The sequence below is a fragment of the Myotis myotis genome, unplaced genomic scaffold (genome assembly GCF_014108235.1).
Source record: "Myotis myotis isolate mMyoMyo1 unplaced genomic scaffold, mMyoMyo1.p scaffold_m19_p_35, whole genome shotgun sequence".
Classification (NCBI taxonomy): domain Eukaryota; kingdom Metazoa; phylum Chordata; class Mammalia; order Chiroptera; family Vespertilionidae; genus Myotis; species Myotis myotis.
The window spans coordinates 617,302-630,600 of NW_023416341.1; the positions used below are offsets into that span (position 1 = coordinate 617,302).

The 13,299-nt window shown below is 53.1% G+C and overlaps 1 protein-coding gene across 3 annotated transcripts in view; it reads right to left on the reverse strand.

Annotated features, from left to right (window-relative positions):
- Nucleotides 1-6,552, reverse strand: part of RAB40C (RAB40C, member RAS oncogene family) — a 32,424-nt gene extending 25,872 nt beyond the window's left edge. Inside the window, exons 1-2 of one of the 3 annotated variants that reach the window (XM_036303029.1) lie at nt 6,502-6,552; nt 6,135-6,360 (exon numbers count right to left, since the gene is read on the reverse strand). In XM_036303029.1, the coding sequence (XP_036158922.1) occupies nt 6,135-6,276 (142 nt within the window). In that variant the 5' untranslated portion in view covers nt 6,277-6,360; nt 6,502-6,552. Of the gene's footprint in view, nt 1-6,134 lie in introns of all 3 variants that reach the window. The other 2 variants (XM_036303028.1, XM_036303027.1) reach the window with 2 other exon arrangements.
- Between the last annotated feature and the right edge of the window lie 6,747 nt (nt 6,553-13,299).

A 13,299-nucleotide genomic window follows, 5' to 3' on the forward strand; every position in this document is an offset into this window, starting at 1 on the left:
AAAATATATTTAAAAAAAAAAGATGCCGGGACACCTTCTCCGTAGTGGAGGACTCCCTCTCTAGGGATGTTGGCCTCCTGACACCACACCCCTTGCTTCTCTTGTTTAGACCACTCCTCACCTTGCCTCCCTCTTCACCATCCTGAAGACGACTTTCCTAACACTGCCCCAACCCGGCATGAATCACTTCCCGCTTGTGAGTCTAACTAAAGTGCCATAACCCTCTGGGACATCAACACCTAATGCCTTGAGGGGCAAAGCTTATCTGGTCATGCCCACCATCCTGCTTAGGTCCTTGGGTCTTCACCTCCTCCATCAGTGTCAAATTTACCTGTCCTCCATCCCTCCTCTATCCTTTGAAGGGCACATGTCCACAATCAATGAGATACTAGTATTCCCATCTTGGCTATATTCCCTCGGTTACGACCTCAAAGTTCAAGTTCACTTTATTCACTATATTTATCCTCATTTCCCATCCTAATGATGACCCCACACACCTAGTGGTCTCTGATTTCTGCACTCACAGTCTCAACATCCTGCTCCTTAGAGCCCAGGGCACTAAATTCTGCCCCACAAGCCATCTCCCCTCCCTTCTCCCATTTTTTCTGCAGTTTGCTCCAAGCCAGGGTGCCAGACATTGAAAGACCTCCCCCCACTTTCTCCAAACGCCCAAAGAAGGACGCTCTGACTGATGTGGCCCCAGGTCCCACAACAACCCATCAAGAGGCATGCCACCCCCGTTATAAGTGCTGCCCATTACGCAGGCCTAACTACAACTCCATCCCTTTTCCTCCTCCTCACCCATGCCGCAGACCAAGTAAGTGGCCAGCTTCTCAGGGACCAACCACTTCACACTTTGCCAACTGCAATTCATACAGAACAGGAGGCAAAAGTGCCTACTAGACCTTCGCATCTTCTTCCCCACTTCCTGTAACATATTTCTATTTAGTTCATCATTCAAACATAAACACTCTTGCTAATGGGAACAATGACATTACATATACACAACACGACACAGCAGTGTCACTGTGACCACACAACCTTGAAAGAGGGACCCAGCTCTGCACAGTAGAGCATTTGCTCTATTAACTGCTTAGCTTACATAAAGTGCTAAAGATTGGTGAAAAACTTAAACATTGAAAATATTCTGCCTACTCAACTGTTTTCTGAAAATTTAGGAAAGGCCACACCAGTCCAAGTTACAAATCAGCCAAGTTAGCATAATCTGAAGCAGATAAGGTAACCTGTTTCCTCTCCCCGTGAGGCCTGACACCCTCCCAGGCGGGGGCAGGCTGATCTTTACATCACAGCAGGTGAGTGCCTCTGGCAAAGGGGTAGACAGGCACAGATGGGTTTCTGTGTGGTCCTTTGTGGCCTTTTGGAAACCTCTCTGTAAACCTGTGTTTGGCGGGTGACCTTGGAAGCTCTGGGGCTTCTGCTGCTCTGTTGGATGCAGACAGGAGGGAGGCAGCAGGGCAGGAGCAATGTAGTGAAGGGAATAAATGGGCCTCAGTGACTGGTCCTAGGCCCCAGATCAGAGGAAGAAGGCAGCCCAGGACCAGGGACAGAGGTACCAGGAGAAGGAAGGAGTTCAGTTTGGGATGCACTGAGAACAAGTAATCCACACGCATAGGGAAGCACTGGAGAGGAGGGTCATCGGAGAGAGGAGTCAGGCCCAGGCCCAGGGTGGAGGTGAGGGCAAGAGCACAAGAGTACCCAGCGAGAAGAAGGTCACTCCCACCAATCAAAGTGTCAGACTCCTGAAGAAGGGGGTCACACTGCCAGCACTAAGAAGACAGTGGTGCCAGGCCTCATGCTGCCTGAGATAGCTGCAGGTTCTCAGCCTGTCTGAGCCTTAGTTCCTCATTTGTAAAATGAGATGGTGATGGTACCTGCATCACAGGATGGCAGTGAAGACTAGATGAGGAGCAGCACCGAGGAGCTCAGCCCTGGGCCTAGCACATATTACTCAGGCCAACACCCACCTCAGAACCCACCTCAGAACCTGGCATCGGACAGAGAGAAGGCAAACCCCAATAAATCGCCCAGAAAATGGGCAAAAGCCAGACATGAGAACCCAACCAAGTACAGCGGGAGAGAGGAACTGGGAGGGATTGTGAGGTACCCGTCAGAATGGGGATGCTGCACACAGGCTGCTCCTTCATTTAGAACACACATCTATCTAGTTAGTGCCTCTTGTGTGCAGGTCCCATGCTACTGTTGAGGACCCAGATGAGACACCAGGGTGTACAGGCCAGAGGCACGTCTGACTCAGGAAAATGGTATGGAAAAGTGTTTGAAGACACCATATACTCTGAAATTTGAACTGAGGACTGAAACGCACTTGCAGCCCGGTGAAAAGAGACATTTGGAATGGTCTAGTGAAAAGCCATGGGGCTGGGGGACAGGGCGAGCTCAGGCCCAGCTGCTGGGTCGCTGACATGGACCATAGCCCATACTCTGGCACCATAGGGGTGTAGGCACACAGCATCCTCCTCCCACAGTCACAGTATTAACATAGAAATAACCTGTAGGGCCCTAGCCAGTTTGGCTCAGTGGATAGAGCATCAGTTTGCGGACTGAAGAGTCCCAGGTTTGATTCTGGTCAAGGGCACATGCCCGGGTTGTGGCTCAATCCCCAGTCGGGGGCATGCAGTAGGCAGCCAATTGATGATTCTCTCTCATCCTTGATGTTTCTCTCTCTCTCTCCCTCTCCTCTCTGAAATCAATAAAAATATATTAAAAAAAGAAAACCTTTAAAAGCTTATTAAGACCCATATTTTAGAAAGAGAGAGAGAAAGAGAGAGAAAGAAAGAGAGAAAGAAAGAATGAACCAGCAGGCCCAAATATTACTGGCAGACCTCAGTGCTTGCCCGACTTTATCCATACCTGTCACAACTGTCTCACTCCTCCTGCTCATCGGACCTCCTTCTTCCCTCTCTGCGTGCCCCGGACTCAAAGGACATGGGCATCCTATATACTCAGCAGCTCCCACCAATACTGACCCCCCGATGAGCAAACAGAGAGAGATGGAGTTATTCCTATTTTCAAGTCTTTCAAGATGCGGTCGTATCAACTATATCGCATCTTATCGACCCTCAACATAGAGATCTGTGAGAGCGAAGGCGCAGAGGACACAACTGTCTTGATCAGGACCTTCACCACCCTAGATAAAAGGGGTGGGCTATGCACCAGGGTGCACCCAGCATACTGCCTTGGGGACCCACAGCCTTGGAGCAGAGTCCCTCAGGAATAGAAGCTGCTCACGGAACACTCTACTTTCCTGCCAACTTCCACCACCCAGACTCCTTGTCGCTTATGCTCTGGAGCGTATTTCCCCAGCAGATGGCCTGGTAGAACCTCTATGAAAAGTGTTCTGCTCTGTCCAAGGAGAGCACAGACTCTCCCTTAAAACTGCTGCTATGTATTAAGAAAAAAGTAAACCACCCGAGAAGAAGGTTTCCAATTCTATGGAAACCTATAAGCACAGTGCACATTAGCATCCCCAGAGTCCAAGAGCCACTGTGGGCTCCCACAAGGGTTGGCATATTGGCACACAGGGCTCATCACTACTTCAGGTGCCAGTGCTGGAAAAGACTGTCTTGATGACTCACATGTTTATGAAGCTGGTGAGAGTGACGTGCACTCACATACATGTCTGAGGAACAAGCTAGACAAGACTTCAATGTGGGTAAATCATCTGGGTGGCCCAAGGAAGAGGGTTTAGTTACACACCTGTCACAGGCCATGTGTCATCTGCTCCTAGACAGAAGAACCATAAACGTTTAGGCTAAAAACAAAAAGCCTAGAAACATGCTGAGGGCTTTTAGCAACAAAGGGGAAAAAGAAACACATGTATATCCTTTGTAAGAGGATCAGAAATAAAAAAACAAACAAAAAAACAACACTCCTGAATATTACAACTTTTTCAAAGGAAAAATTCTCATGATGCTGAATCCTGAGAACCAGCGGCTCCAGAGCTTCCAAAACTGCCAAGAGTCTCCTTTAGGAAGCCTTCAGGGGAGCAGAACAAAGTATGCTCAGGCCACCACCTTCACCCTGATAAGAACAGTAGGCCTTGGGGTCAGTGAGCCAACGCACTGACCACAAAGACCCACTGTGCATGTCTTCACTTCTAGGACCCTAGAAACAGGGGACAGGTACTCTGCCTTCTCCGCTTAATGCTACGGGGGACCCACAGCAACCTATGAGTGTGCCCTGGCCCTAACAGCACATAGAACCTGTCTAAAAGTGGGCTTTCTTCTTGTTTTCTGGCAGATGGCCCTACACTGGACCAAACATCTCTGCTACCTCAGGCAGGCCTCCACACTTTACTCAGTCAGCATGTCATAGGAAATGTGGCAATGCCCTGCAATCTGACAGCGGGGACAGACGGCAGTTCCTATCTCTCCAGCTAGTGGCTCTGTTCTCTGAATGCTCACTGCACCGGCTACAGTACCTGACGGTGGAGCTAAGTTGACCCTCAGAAGTGCAAACCTATGTCCCAGGAAAATACCGCTGCCCCTAACGAAGCCCAAAGCCTCTCACACTCTTCTCATACACCACCAGCAGCCCAGGCGCAGGGCTCCAGGGAGCAACACTACGAATGGAAAAGCAACTCAACAGTAGCTGCCAAGTGTCCATTAAGGTGGCAGTGGCTGGTGAAGGGGCCTGCTAAAGCCCCAACGAAGGCCCTCCCTCTCCCACCCCGGTCCGGCCTCACACTTTTCCTCTCTCACCTAAAAACACACCCGGAGTTCCTCCTTTCTTGCCCTTCCAGGTGTCTCCTCTAGGGCTGAAAGCATGTGCTTTCGGAGGTGGCACAGCATGAATCTGGCAGGGCTGCCCACTGCTGAAGCTGCTACAGCAGGAAGGGCATTCAGCCAGTCCAGGTAACCCAATCTTGACAAGTCCTAAATCGAAAGGGTGGGAAAAGCTGGGTCCACACTCTCAGCTGCGCACAGGCAAGCAATTTAGCAAAGAGCAAATGCTCAGAGCAGTCAGACAGGACTGACAAGAGCCCAAGAAATAAAGCAACAAAGAGTGCGGAGCGCAAGGACTTGAAGTAAAATTAGTTAGACAAGACAGAACTTCCTGAAGCACAAAAGGTCCTTAAAGAGACTGGATGATGACATACTCTAAGCAGAGTCCCTGGTTCTCCTACGGAGACACCCTGTGTGGCCTGGGACAAGGCCCCCACTGCAGAGGTGGAACTGGCTACACTGCTTCTTGGCCAAAATAACTTTGCTAAACACGTAAATTAAGGGGAGCTCAGACAAGTGCTGGTGATGTGTATTTTAGTCACGCAACCAGAAATTTTAAAAGAAAATTTAATAATGCATTTTATTGTGCAACAAGGTGTTGATTCCCTGAGCACTGAGTAAACACTTCAAGGGAAAAGCCTGCCTTTGGGTCCCACCCGTTCCCCCCACCCCCGCCCCACCTGTGCACACACTCCACAGGGTTGTGAGAAAACCCTGGCCATACCCCGCACGCCTTGTCATAGGTTCTCCACCGGGACCTCATGAGAGCCCCACTACTGGATGCGCCCCCCTTACATCCTTCCTCCAGCTCCTGCACATTTCTTTCACACACTTCCTAGGTCAGCTGCCACCCAGCAGCCACAAAGCTACTCGGTCGTGAAAGCCCTTCTCCAAAGGCTCACGGCAAAATCTCGGCCTCCCATTAAGCCCTTAGCCAAGGTGCCAAGCTGTAAGCTCAGGATCCAGCTGCTTTCTCCCCGCCTCCGGCCTCCATTAGAGTTGAAAATGGTGAGAAAGAAAACAGATTGCAAACTGCCACAGGCCTGCTCCTTGCCAGACAGTGTTAGGCTTTAACCACAGCGAAGAGATGAAGAAAGGCAAGGCGCGGATCCCTGCCTCCTAATTGCAGTCTAACCGGGTAGGGCAAATGGCTGGCTGGCGCAGTTCTCATTACAGACCCTACGTGACAGGAGGTGGCAGATCAAGTCCGCCTCCCAGGCCAGCTAACTGCTGTGGGGACTGCGTGGTGCCCACGCCGCCTCCAAGCAGCACTGGGCCCAGCAGGGCGAGCCCTGCCGAGTACCCTGAGCCCCTGCCGCGAGGGGACACGGAGCGGCTCCCCAGGACAGGCCAGCGGCGGGGCCTCCTTACCGTTGCTGTAGGCGTACGGGGACTCGGCCGCGCCGTCCTGTAGGCTCTCCAGGATCTCGCCCTTGCCCACATCGCTGTCGCCCACCAGCAGGAACTTGAGGAGGTAGTCGTAGCTTTTGACCGGACTGCCCTGCGTCCCCATCCTCGCTCACGCGCGCGCAGGCCGCGCCCGCATGCCCACGGCGCCGGCCGCGGGAGCACGGCGGGGAGGAGGCCTTCGACAGATCTGCGGGGGTCGGGCGTGGGTGAGTGGGGAAAGGCGAGGCACGGTCTGCGAGAGCCCGACCGCCCCACTGCCTCACCGACCGCCCAGGACGCAGAGTCCAAGCGCGCCCGCCGCCCGCACCTGCTCCGCGGTCCGCCTCACCTCAGCGATGCCGCCGCCCCGCCGCTTCCCGCACCGCGCCGAGCAGCCCCGCCCCGCCCCAGACCACGCGCCGCCATTGGCCGCCCGCCTCCTGCCCGCCCTCATCGATTGGTATGCATGCACGTCCTTCACGTACGCCCGCCCCCACGGTTTCCCACACTTTGTAGCAAAGCCTCCGGTCACTCCTCCCCATCACCGCCCCATTCCACCTCTCTGAGATCTCCATTGGTCGCCCACCGACCCTTTCCTGATATCATTGGTCTCCGTACACGTCTGTCATGGCTGCCCGCCCCCCCCCCCCCCTCCGCCACCGTTCCCCACACAGAGTTGCGGAGATTTCAGCCGCCTCGCCTTCTCGCTGTCGCCATTGGACACTCATCTCCCTCTTTCCAAGAACCACTGGTCTACCTGCACGTCAGTCAGCATCGCTACAGGACTGAAGCGTCACGGAACCACCCGCAATCCCGCCCACTGCCCCCACCATACCTCACATTTGTCCCGCCTCTCCACGTCGTCATTGGCCACCTCCGCTGATCCTCCCAGAGCCACTGGACCAACAGCACGTCGATCACGTTCCTCTAAGCCCACCCCCTATTTCCCGCCCTCTTCACTACACACTCACCAATGAGGAGCTTGGAACTCCAAGTTGTTTGCATACGCCCCCTTCTTCCAATGGACCCGAGCGGGATGGTGGCGGTCCCCGGGCTGAGGTGACGCGGCTGGGTCCGGGAGGACTAAACCCCCTAGTAAGCTGCGGCCGGCTGCTTCCGCAGAGATCCCACAGAGCGCGGGTTGGCCCCCTGGAATTGCGCTCGCGGAAGCCGCCCTCCCGTGGCGGGGCGTGCCCGGGCGGGCAAAAGCGGCCAATCAGCACTGGGGATCCTGGAGAGGTGGGACTTCCGCTGCCAAAGTGGGTGGGCCCGAGGGGGGCGGTGGCTGGGCCTGGGAGGTGGGCGCGGCCCTTCCGTGTGGGTTCAGAGAGCTGACAGGCGGGTCCAGTCCGTGGCGTCTGCCCTTCGCAAGGTCGTAGGTCACAGCGCGTGGCTGGGAAGGTCTAACGTTCCAGAACCGGGGGCTCCGCGGGCGGGTGATAGCAGCACAGGCTCCAGCAGCGGAGTGACAGGACTCTGCCTCCACGTGCCCGGGCCTAGATGCCCAGCTGAGTTCGGGTCAGCCCAGGTGAGGGACTCTGGAGGGCCCACGACTACGGAGGCTCCCAGGAGGAAGGGACTTTGGGATTGTTTACCGGGTGAATGGGTAATTTTCCTAATGGGCAAAGAAGTATGAGAAGCCTGTGAACACGTGTGGAGATGTTAATTTTCACTCTTCGAAATGAAAATTAAAGCAATACCCTTTTCACCCACCAGATTGGCAACATCGTTTGTGGGCCAGGATATGGGTGTGAGAATTGTGAGAATAAACAAGTAGTCTTGGGGAACAGCCCTCAGGGAGGTTGGACTGGCTAGTGATTCTATCTGATTTAGCATGGAGAAATCCTCAGAAAGGAGCTCAAAGGATTTCAGGGCAGCATTGCAGTGATGATGAAAGTCAGGAAACTGACGGAACTATTACATTAACCAGGTGAGCGGCATAAGGTGCAGCTAGCACCTACATGAGAAGAGAAGAAAGCAAATGACTGCAGTATGCCCAGTGTAATTTCACCATTTATGCCTAATAAAACCTAGCCAATCATTTCCATTCTAGATTTACATATAGAGAAATGGAATGCTTGCGTAGGGCTAGGTCTGGAAGGATACTCAACAAAGGGACAGCATTGTTTCCTCGGGGGTGACTTTCTCTTCACTTATGACATTTTTTTAATCCTCACCAGAGGATATGTTGTGTGTGCGTGTGTGTTTGGTTAATCCTCACCTGAGGATATTTTTCCATTGATTTTTAGAAAGAGTGGAAGGGAGGGGGAGAGACAGACAGAGAGAAACATCGATGTGAGAGAGACATTGGTTGGTTGCCTCCCACACGTGCCCCGACCAGGGCCAGGGCCAGGACCAGAGCTGCAACCGAGGTACATACCCCTGACCAGAATCAAACCTGGACTCGTCAGTCTTCAGACCAACACTCCACTGAGCCAAACTGGCTAGGGCTGGAGAATACATTTTTACTGATTTTTAGAGAGAGAGGAAAGGAGAGAAAGAGAGAGAAACATCAATCTGACAGAGAAACATCAATTGGTTGCCTTCCATATGTGCCCTGACCAGGGAACCAACCCACAACCTTTTGGTGGGCAGGATGATGCTCCATCCAACTGAGCCGCCGTAGACAGGCTCCCAACCTACAAATGATGACCATTTTATGAGGCCATATTCACATATGACATGTAATGTGTAAGTAACTCAAAAAGCATAAAAGTACCTTACAATGCAGCAACTCTACTCCTAGAGAAATGAAAATATGTCCACACAAAAATTTATATATGAATGTTCACAGCAGCATAATTCACAATCATCAAAAGGTGGAAACAACCAAAACATCCATTAACAGATCAACAGATAAACAAAATGTGGTATTATCCACACAATGTCTATATTCATTTATAAAAAGGAATAAAGTACCCATTTATGTGAAACTTCCAGAATAGGCAAATCCATAGACAAAGTAGATTAGTGGCTGCCAGAGCCTGAGGTAGGGAGGTGTGGGGAACAACTGCTTAAGGGAGATGGATTTCTTTCTGGGGTGATAAAAATGTTCTAAAATTGGTGGTAGTTGGCTCGGCAGAGTGGCTTGGTGGTGGAGCATCGACCTATGAAACAGGTCACAGTTTGATTCCCAGTCAGGGCACATCCCCATGCCCAGGTTCCAGCTAGATCCCCAGTAGGGGGTGTGCAGGAGGCAGCTGATTGGGGATTCTCTCTCATTGTTGATGTTCCTAATTCTCTCTCCCTCTCCTTTCTTCTCTGAAACCAATAAAACATATTAAAAGTAATAAAATTGGTGATAGTTGTACTACTTTGTAAAGTTACTACAAATAATTCAGTTGTGCACTCAAAATGGGTTGACTTTATATGTAAAATATCCCTTAATACATGTTTGAACAAATAATAAAAGTTGTCAAAACGGAGCCAAGTGCAGCCCTTACTAGCTCAGGCACAGAGTGGTGTGGGCTAGGGAGAAGCCACATGAGAGTTAGAGCTTCCTAAAAATCAGAACTGTGCAGAGGGAGCAACACAGCAACCAGGCCCCAGTGTGTGGCACCGAGGGCAGCCTGGCTAGCATGTCCTTCCAGCAGGCGAGGAATGGGCAGTGAGAACTTTCCTCTCAGGGGTCACTGCATCCACGCCATGCCTTCAATAGCAGGTAGACCTCACAGAGAGCAAACCCTCCATGGGCAGCACCACTGAGTGGCCCCCACCCCAAAGCCGCACAGCCTTCACTGGACTGTGAGCCCTGTGGATGCTGCCTTTTCATTTTGGCGTGGTGCCTGGGGAGGCTTCCTAGGGAGCAGGGCCCTCTGCTTGGTGGGCAGCCCCTGATGAGTGCCTGGGCCTTCCTCACTTGCCTGCAGTGAGTGGCTCTCTGGGGAAGCAGGAAGCTGGGACACTTGATGGCAGAGGCTAGCCAGGGGTGGGCAGGGCCACTAGGAACCCTGACGGTCCTGCTTGTGCGCTTCTTCAGGCCATGTCCCCTCCGCCAGAAATGGCTGTCCCTGGATTACAGCAGACACAGCCTCCCGTGTTTACGAAGAAGGCACATCCACCCACACACACAGTGTTTACAGAAACGGCCAGCAGGCAGTCTTACTGGCCCTCTGCTGGTCAGAGGTGGGGGACTGGGTTGGCAGAGGGGCCAGGGACTGAGCACTGACTGCTGCAGCACAGGGGGAGCCAGCAGCTAGTGCTTGTTCACCCTTGACCTCCACCTGGCAGGACAGGGAGGGCCCTTGGGGTCATCAGGCCAGGCATCACGGTGCCCAGCCTTGAGCCTGCCTCTCCCTTGCCCTGCCCACTCCCTGCCCTGAAGTCACCCAGTCCCCTCTCCAGAGACTGGATGCTCTGTAGATGAGAAGCTATTATCACCTTTCCAGAGAATTTAAATCAGAAGCGCCTTTCTTGCCGCTCAGGAACTCCCTGAAGGGGCTCCAGCAGCTGCAGGCCCTGCTGCCTGGTTCTCCATCAGGACAAACGAAGAAGTGGGCTCAGCATGCACATCTTCTGACTTGACCTTCCCCAGCAAGGCCTGTGGGGCAGGTGCAGCCATTCCTGCTTTGTAGGTTGGGAGCTGCTCCACGGGGTGATTCCGGAAGCAGGCCTAGGCGACCTGTCAGGGGCTTCAGGTCCTTTGCTGAGATCCTGCACCTCAGAACCCCCATCCTCAGAACACAAAGGTACCCATAGGGTCCAGTTGAGGAAGGACTGCCAGAGGGGTCCCACTATCTGGTGTCCAGGAGGCCTTGTGGACAGTAGCTGGCTTCCCCCTCAGCGGCATGCTTTTGTGCAAGGACATCTGGGGCCCACTGCGTGCCAGGCCTGGCCTGGGGACTGAGGAAGGGACAGGACAGCATCCCGACCACTGAGGGACCTCAGGCCAAGGAGGAAGCAGATCTGTTTGCAGTCCTGGACCAGGCACCACACGTTTGGTAGTTAAAGAGGCCCAGGAACTGTCTCCCCTGTGGTTTCCACACCCACTGGCTCTGGGCGGGATGGGCCTGGGCCTCCAGACCCAGCCTCTGTCCAGGTAGGGCGGGTGTGGAGAGAGGCCTAGGCTGCCTCTCCCCTCCTCTCCAGGGGACCCACATTCCTCTCTGCTGTAGTCCAGCCTCCCCTTGGAGAAATAGCTAGGGTTTAACCCATGGGGCAAGTAGACGTTGGTCCTGAAGCTCTGTACGCAGGCTTTCTGGGAGCACCCACAAAGGTTTCAGTTGCTCTAGAAACCCTGGCCCAGGTCTGATGCCAAGGAGAGGCCCCACTGAAGTCCCCTAGGTGGACAGAGCCAAAAACCTCTCTGTGTACATCTGGCAAGAACCAGGCCTGACACCAGGGCGGTCACTCAGGAAATGGGCAGGTAGCCCAGCACCTGGCACAGAGGGTGACAGCTGCCAGGCTGGCCTGTGATGTGGCTACCATCTTGTAGTAGTCTGGGTCACATAGCAGGACCCTCACCTGACGGGAGCCCTGGCAGGAGGAGTAAAGGGACAAAAGTGGGCAGAGGATGAGCAGGTTGGCCAGAGAAAGTGGGAACAATTCAGCACCTTCCAGAAATGCAGTTGCGGGGCCGTTCTCAGCAGGCACTGGGGGCACACTCCCTGCCCACCAGGACCCATGTGGGACCTCTGGGGTGGAGGTGCAGGACTGGGAGTTGCTGAGTGACTTTTCTGGGCCAGTCCTTCCCTACAAAGCCAAGACAACAGATGCAGAAGAGGCCACCTGAGGATTCCGGGAGGCTGTAGGACAGTCAGGGAGTGCCTGTGCAGAGTCCTCAAGTTTCAGGTGATGACATATTCATCAGAGCCAGGAGTAGCTCACCCCTCAACAGCAGGAAGGCCTGCACCCCTGCTGTGGGAGACCCCGATGCAAGGGCAAGGCTAAAACCAGAAAGCAAGTGGTCCTGGGTCCACCCACCCACACTGGGACATCTTTTTTTTTTTTTTTTAAATATTTTATTGATTTTTTACAGAAAGGAAGGGGGAGAGAGAGAGAGTTAGAAACATCGATGAGAGAGAAACATCGATCAGCTGCCTCCTACACATCTCCTACTGGGGATGTGCCCGCAACCCAGGCACATGCCCTTAACCGGAATCGAACCTGGGACCCTTCAGTCCGCAGGCCGACGCTCTATCCACTGAGCCAAACCGGTCTCGGCCACACTGGGACATCTTTAAGGGCCAGAGCCTGCTGGGGTCCAGCCCCAGCAGGTCCAGGGGTCCCCAAAGGTGTGGACGGAGTCAGCGAAGAAGTAATTAAATAGAGGCAGCATTCAGTTGATCAGCAGCCTAGCCAGGATCTCTAGCCACGTTCTGGTCAGGATCTCCAGCGAAGTTCTGGTTAGGATCTCCAGGCAGGTTCTGTGTCCATGTTCTCTTGCTAGGTTCTCCAGGTTCTCCAGCCAGGTTCTGTCCAGGTTCTCCAGCCAGGTTCTGTCCAGGTTCTCCAGCCAGGTTCAGTCACCAGGTTCTAGTCAGGTTCTCTTGCCATGTTCTATCCAGGTTCTGTAGCCAGGTTCTGTCTCTAGGATCTTCAGTCAGGTTCTCTTGCTAAGTTCTGTCTCTAGGTTCTGCGACCAGTTTCTGTCCAGGATCTTTTGCCATGTTCTCTCGCTAGGTTCTGTCTCTAGGTTCTGTGGCCAGTTTCTGTCCAGGACCTTTTGCCATGTCCTCGCCAGCGAAGTTCTTCTGTCTCTAGGTTCTGTGTAGGTTCTGTGTCTAGGTTCTGTCTTGTTACATCTGTATTTATATCAGTTGATTCAATCCTATCAATCTCTATTACAAAGGTTAGGGCGTTTCTTATCTCCATTCCAGGGAGTAAAGATTATGTAGCTTAAGCATGATTGTTCGTAGTTAAAGTGATTAATTACCCGCCTGGCACTTAGTTGAGGGGTTTTATTCCCTCCCTAACTTCAGGGGAAAATCCCTACCTGGGGAAACAACCTTTCTCAGAGAGGTGACCTTGGTTAAAACACATAGTGCCAAGAAGGTGAGCAAACATATTAAGAACAGTATGTCATATATGCCAGGTCCTTTGAAACAGCAATGATGGACCGGCTCCCGGCAATAGCCTACACACCCACTCACCAGGCCTGCAGAGTCCTGCTCCAAGAGACAGGGTGCCCAGTGCCCCCATCTTGGCA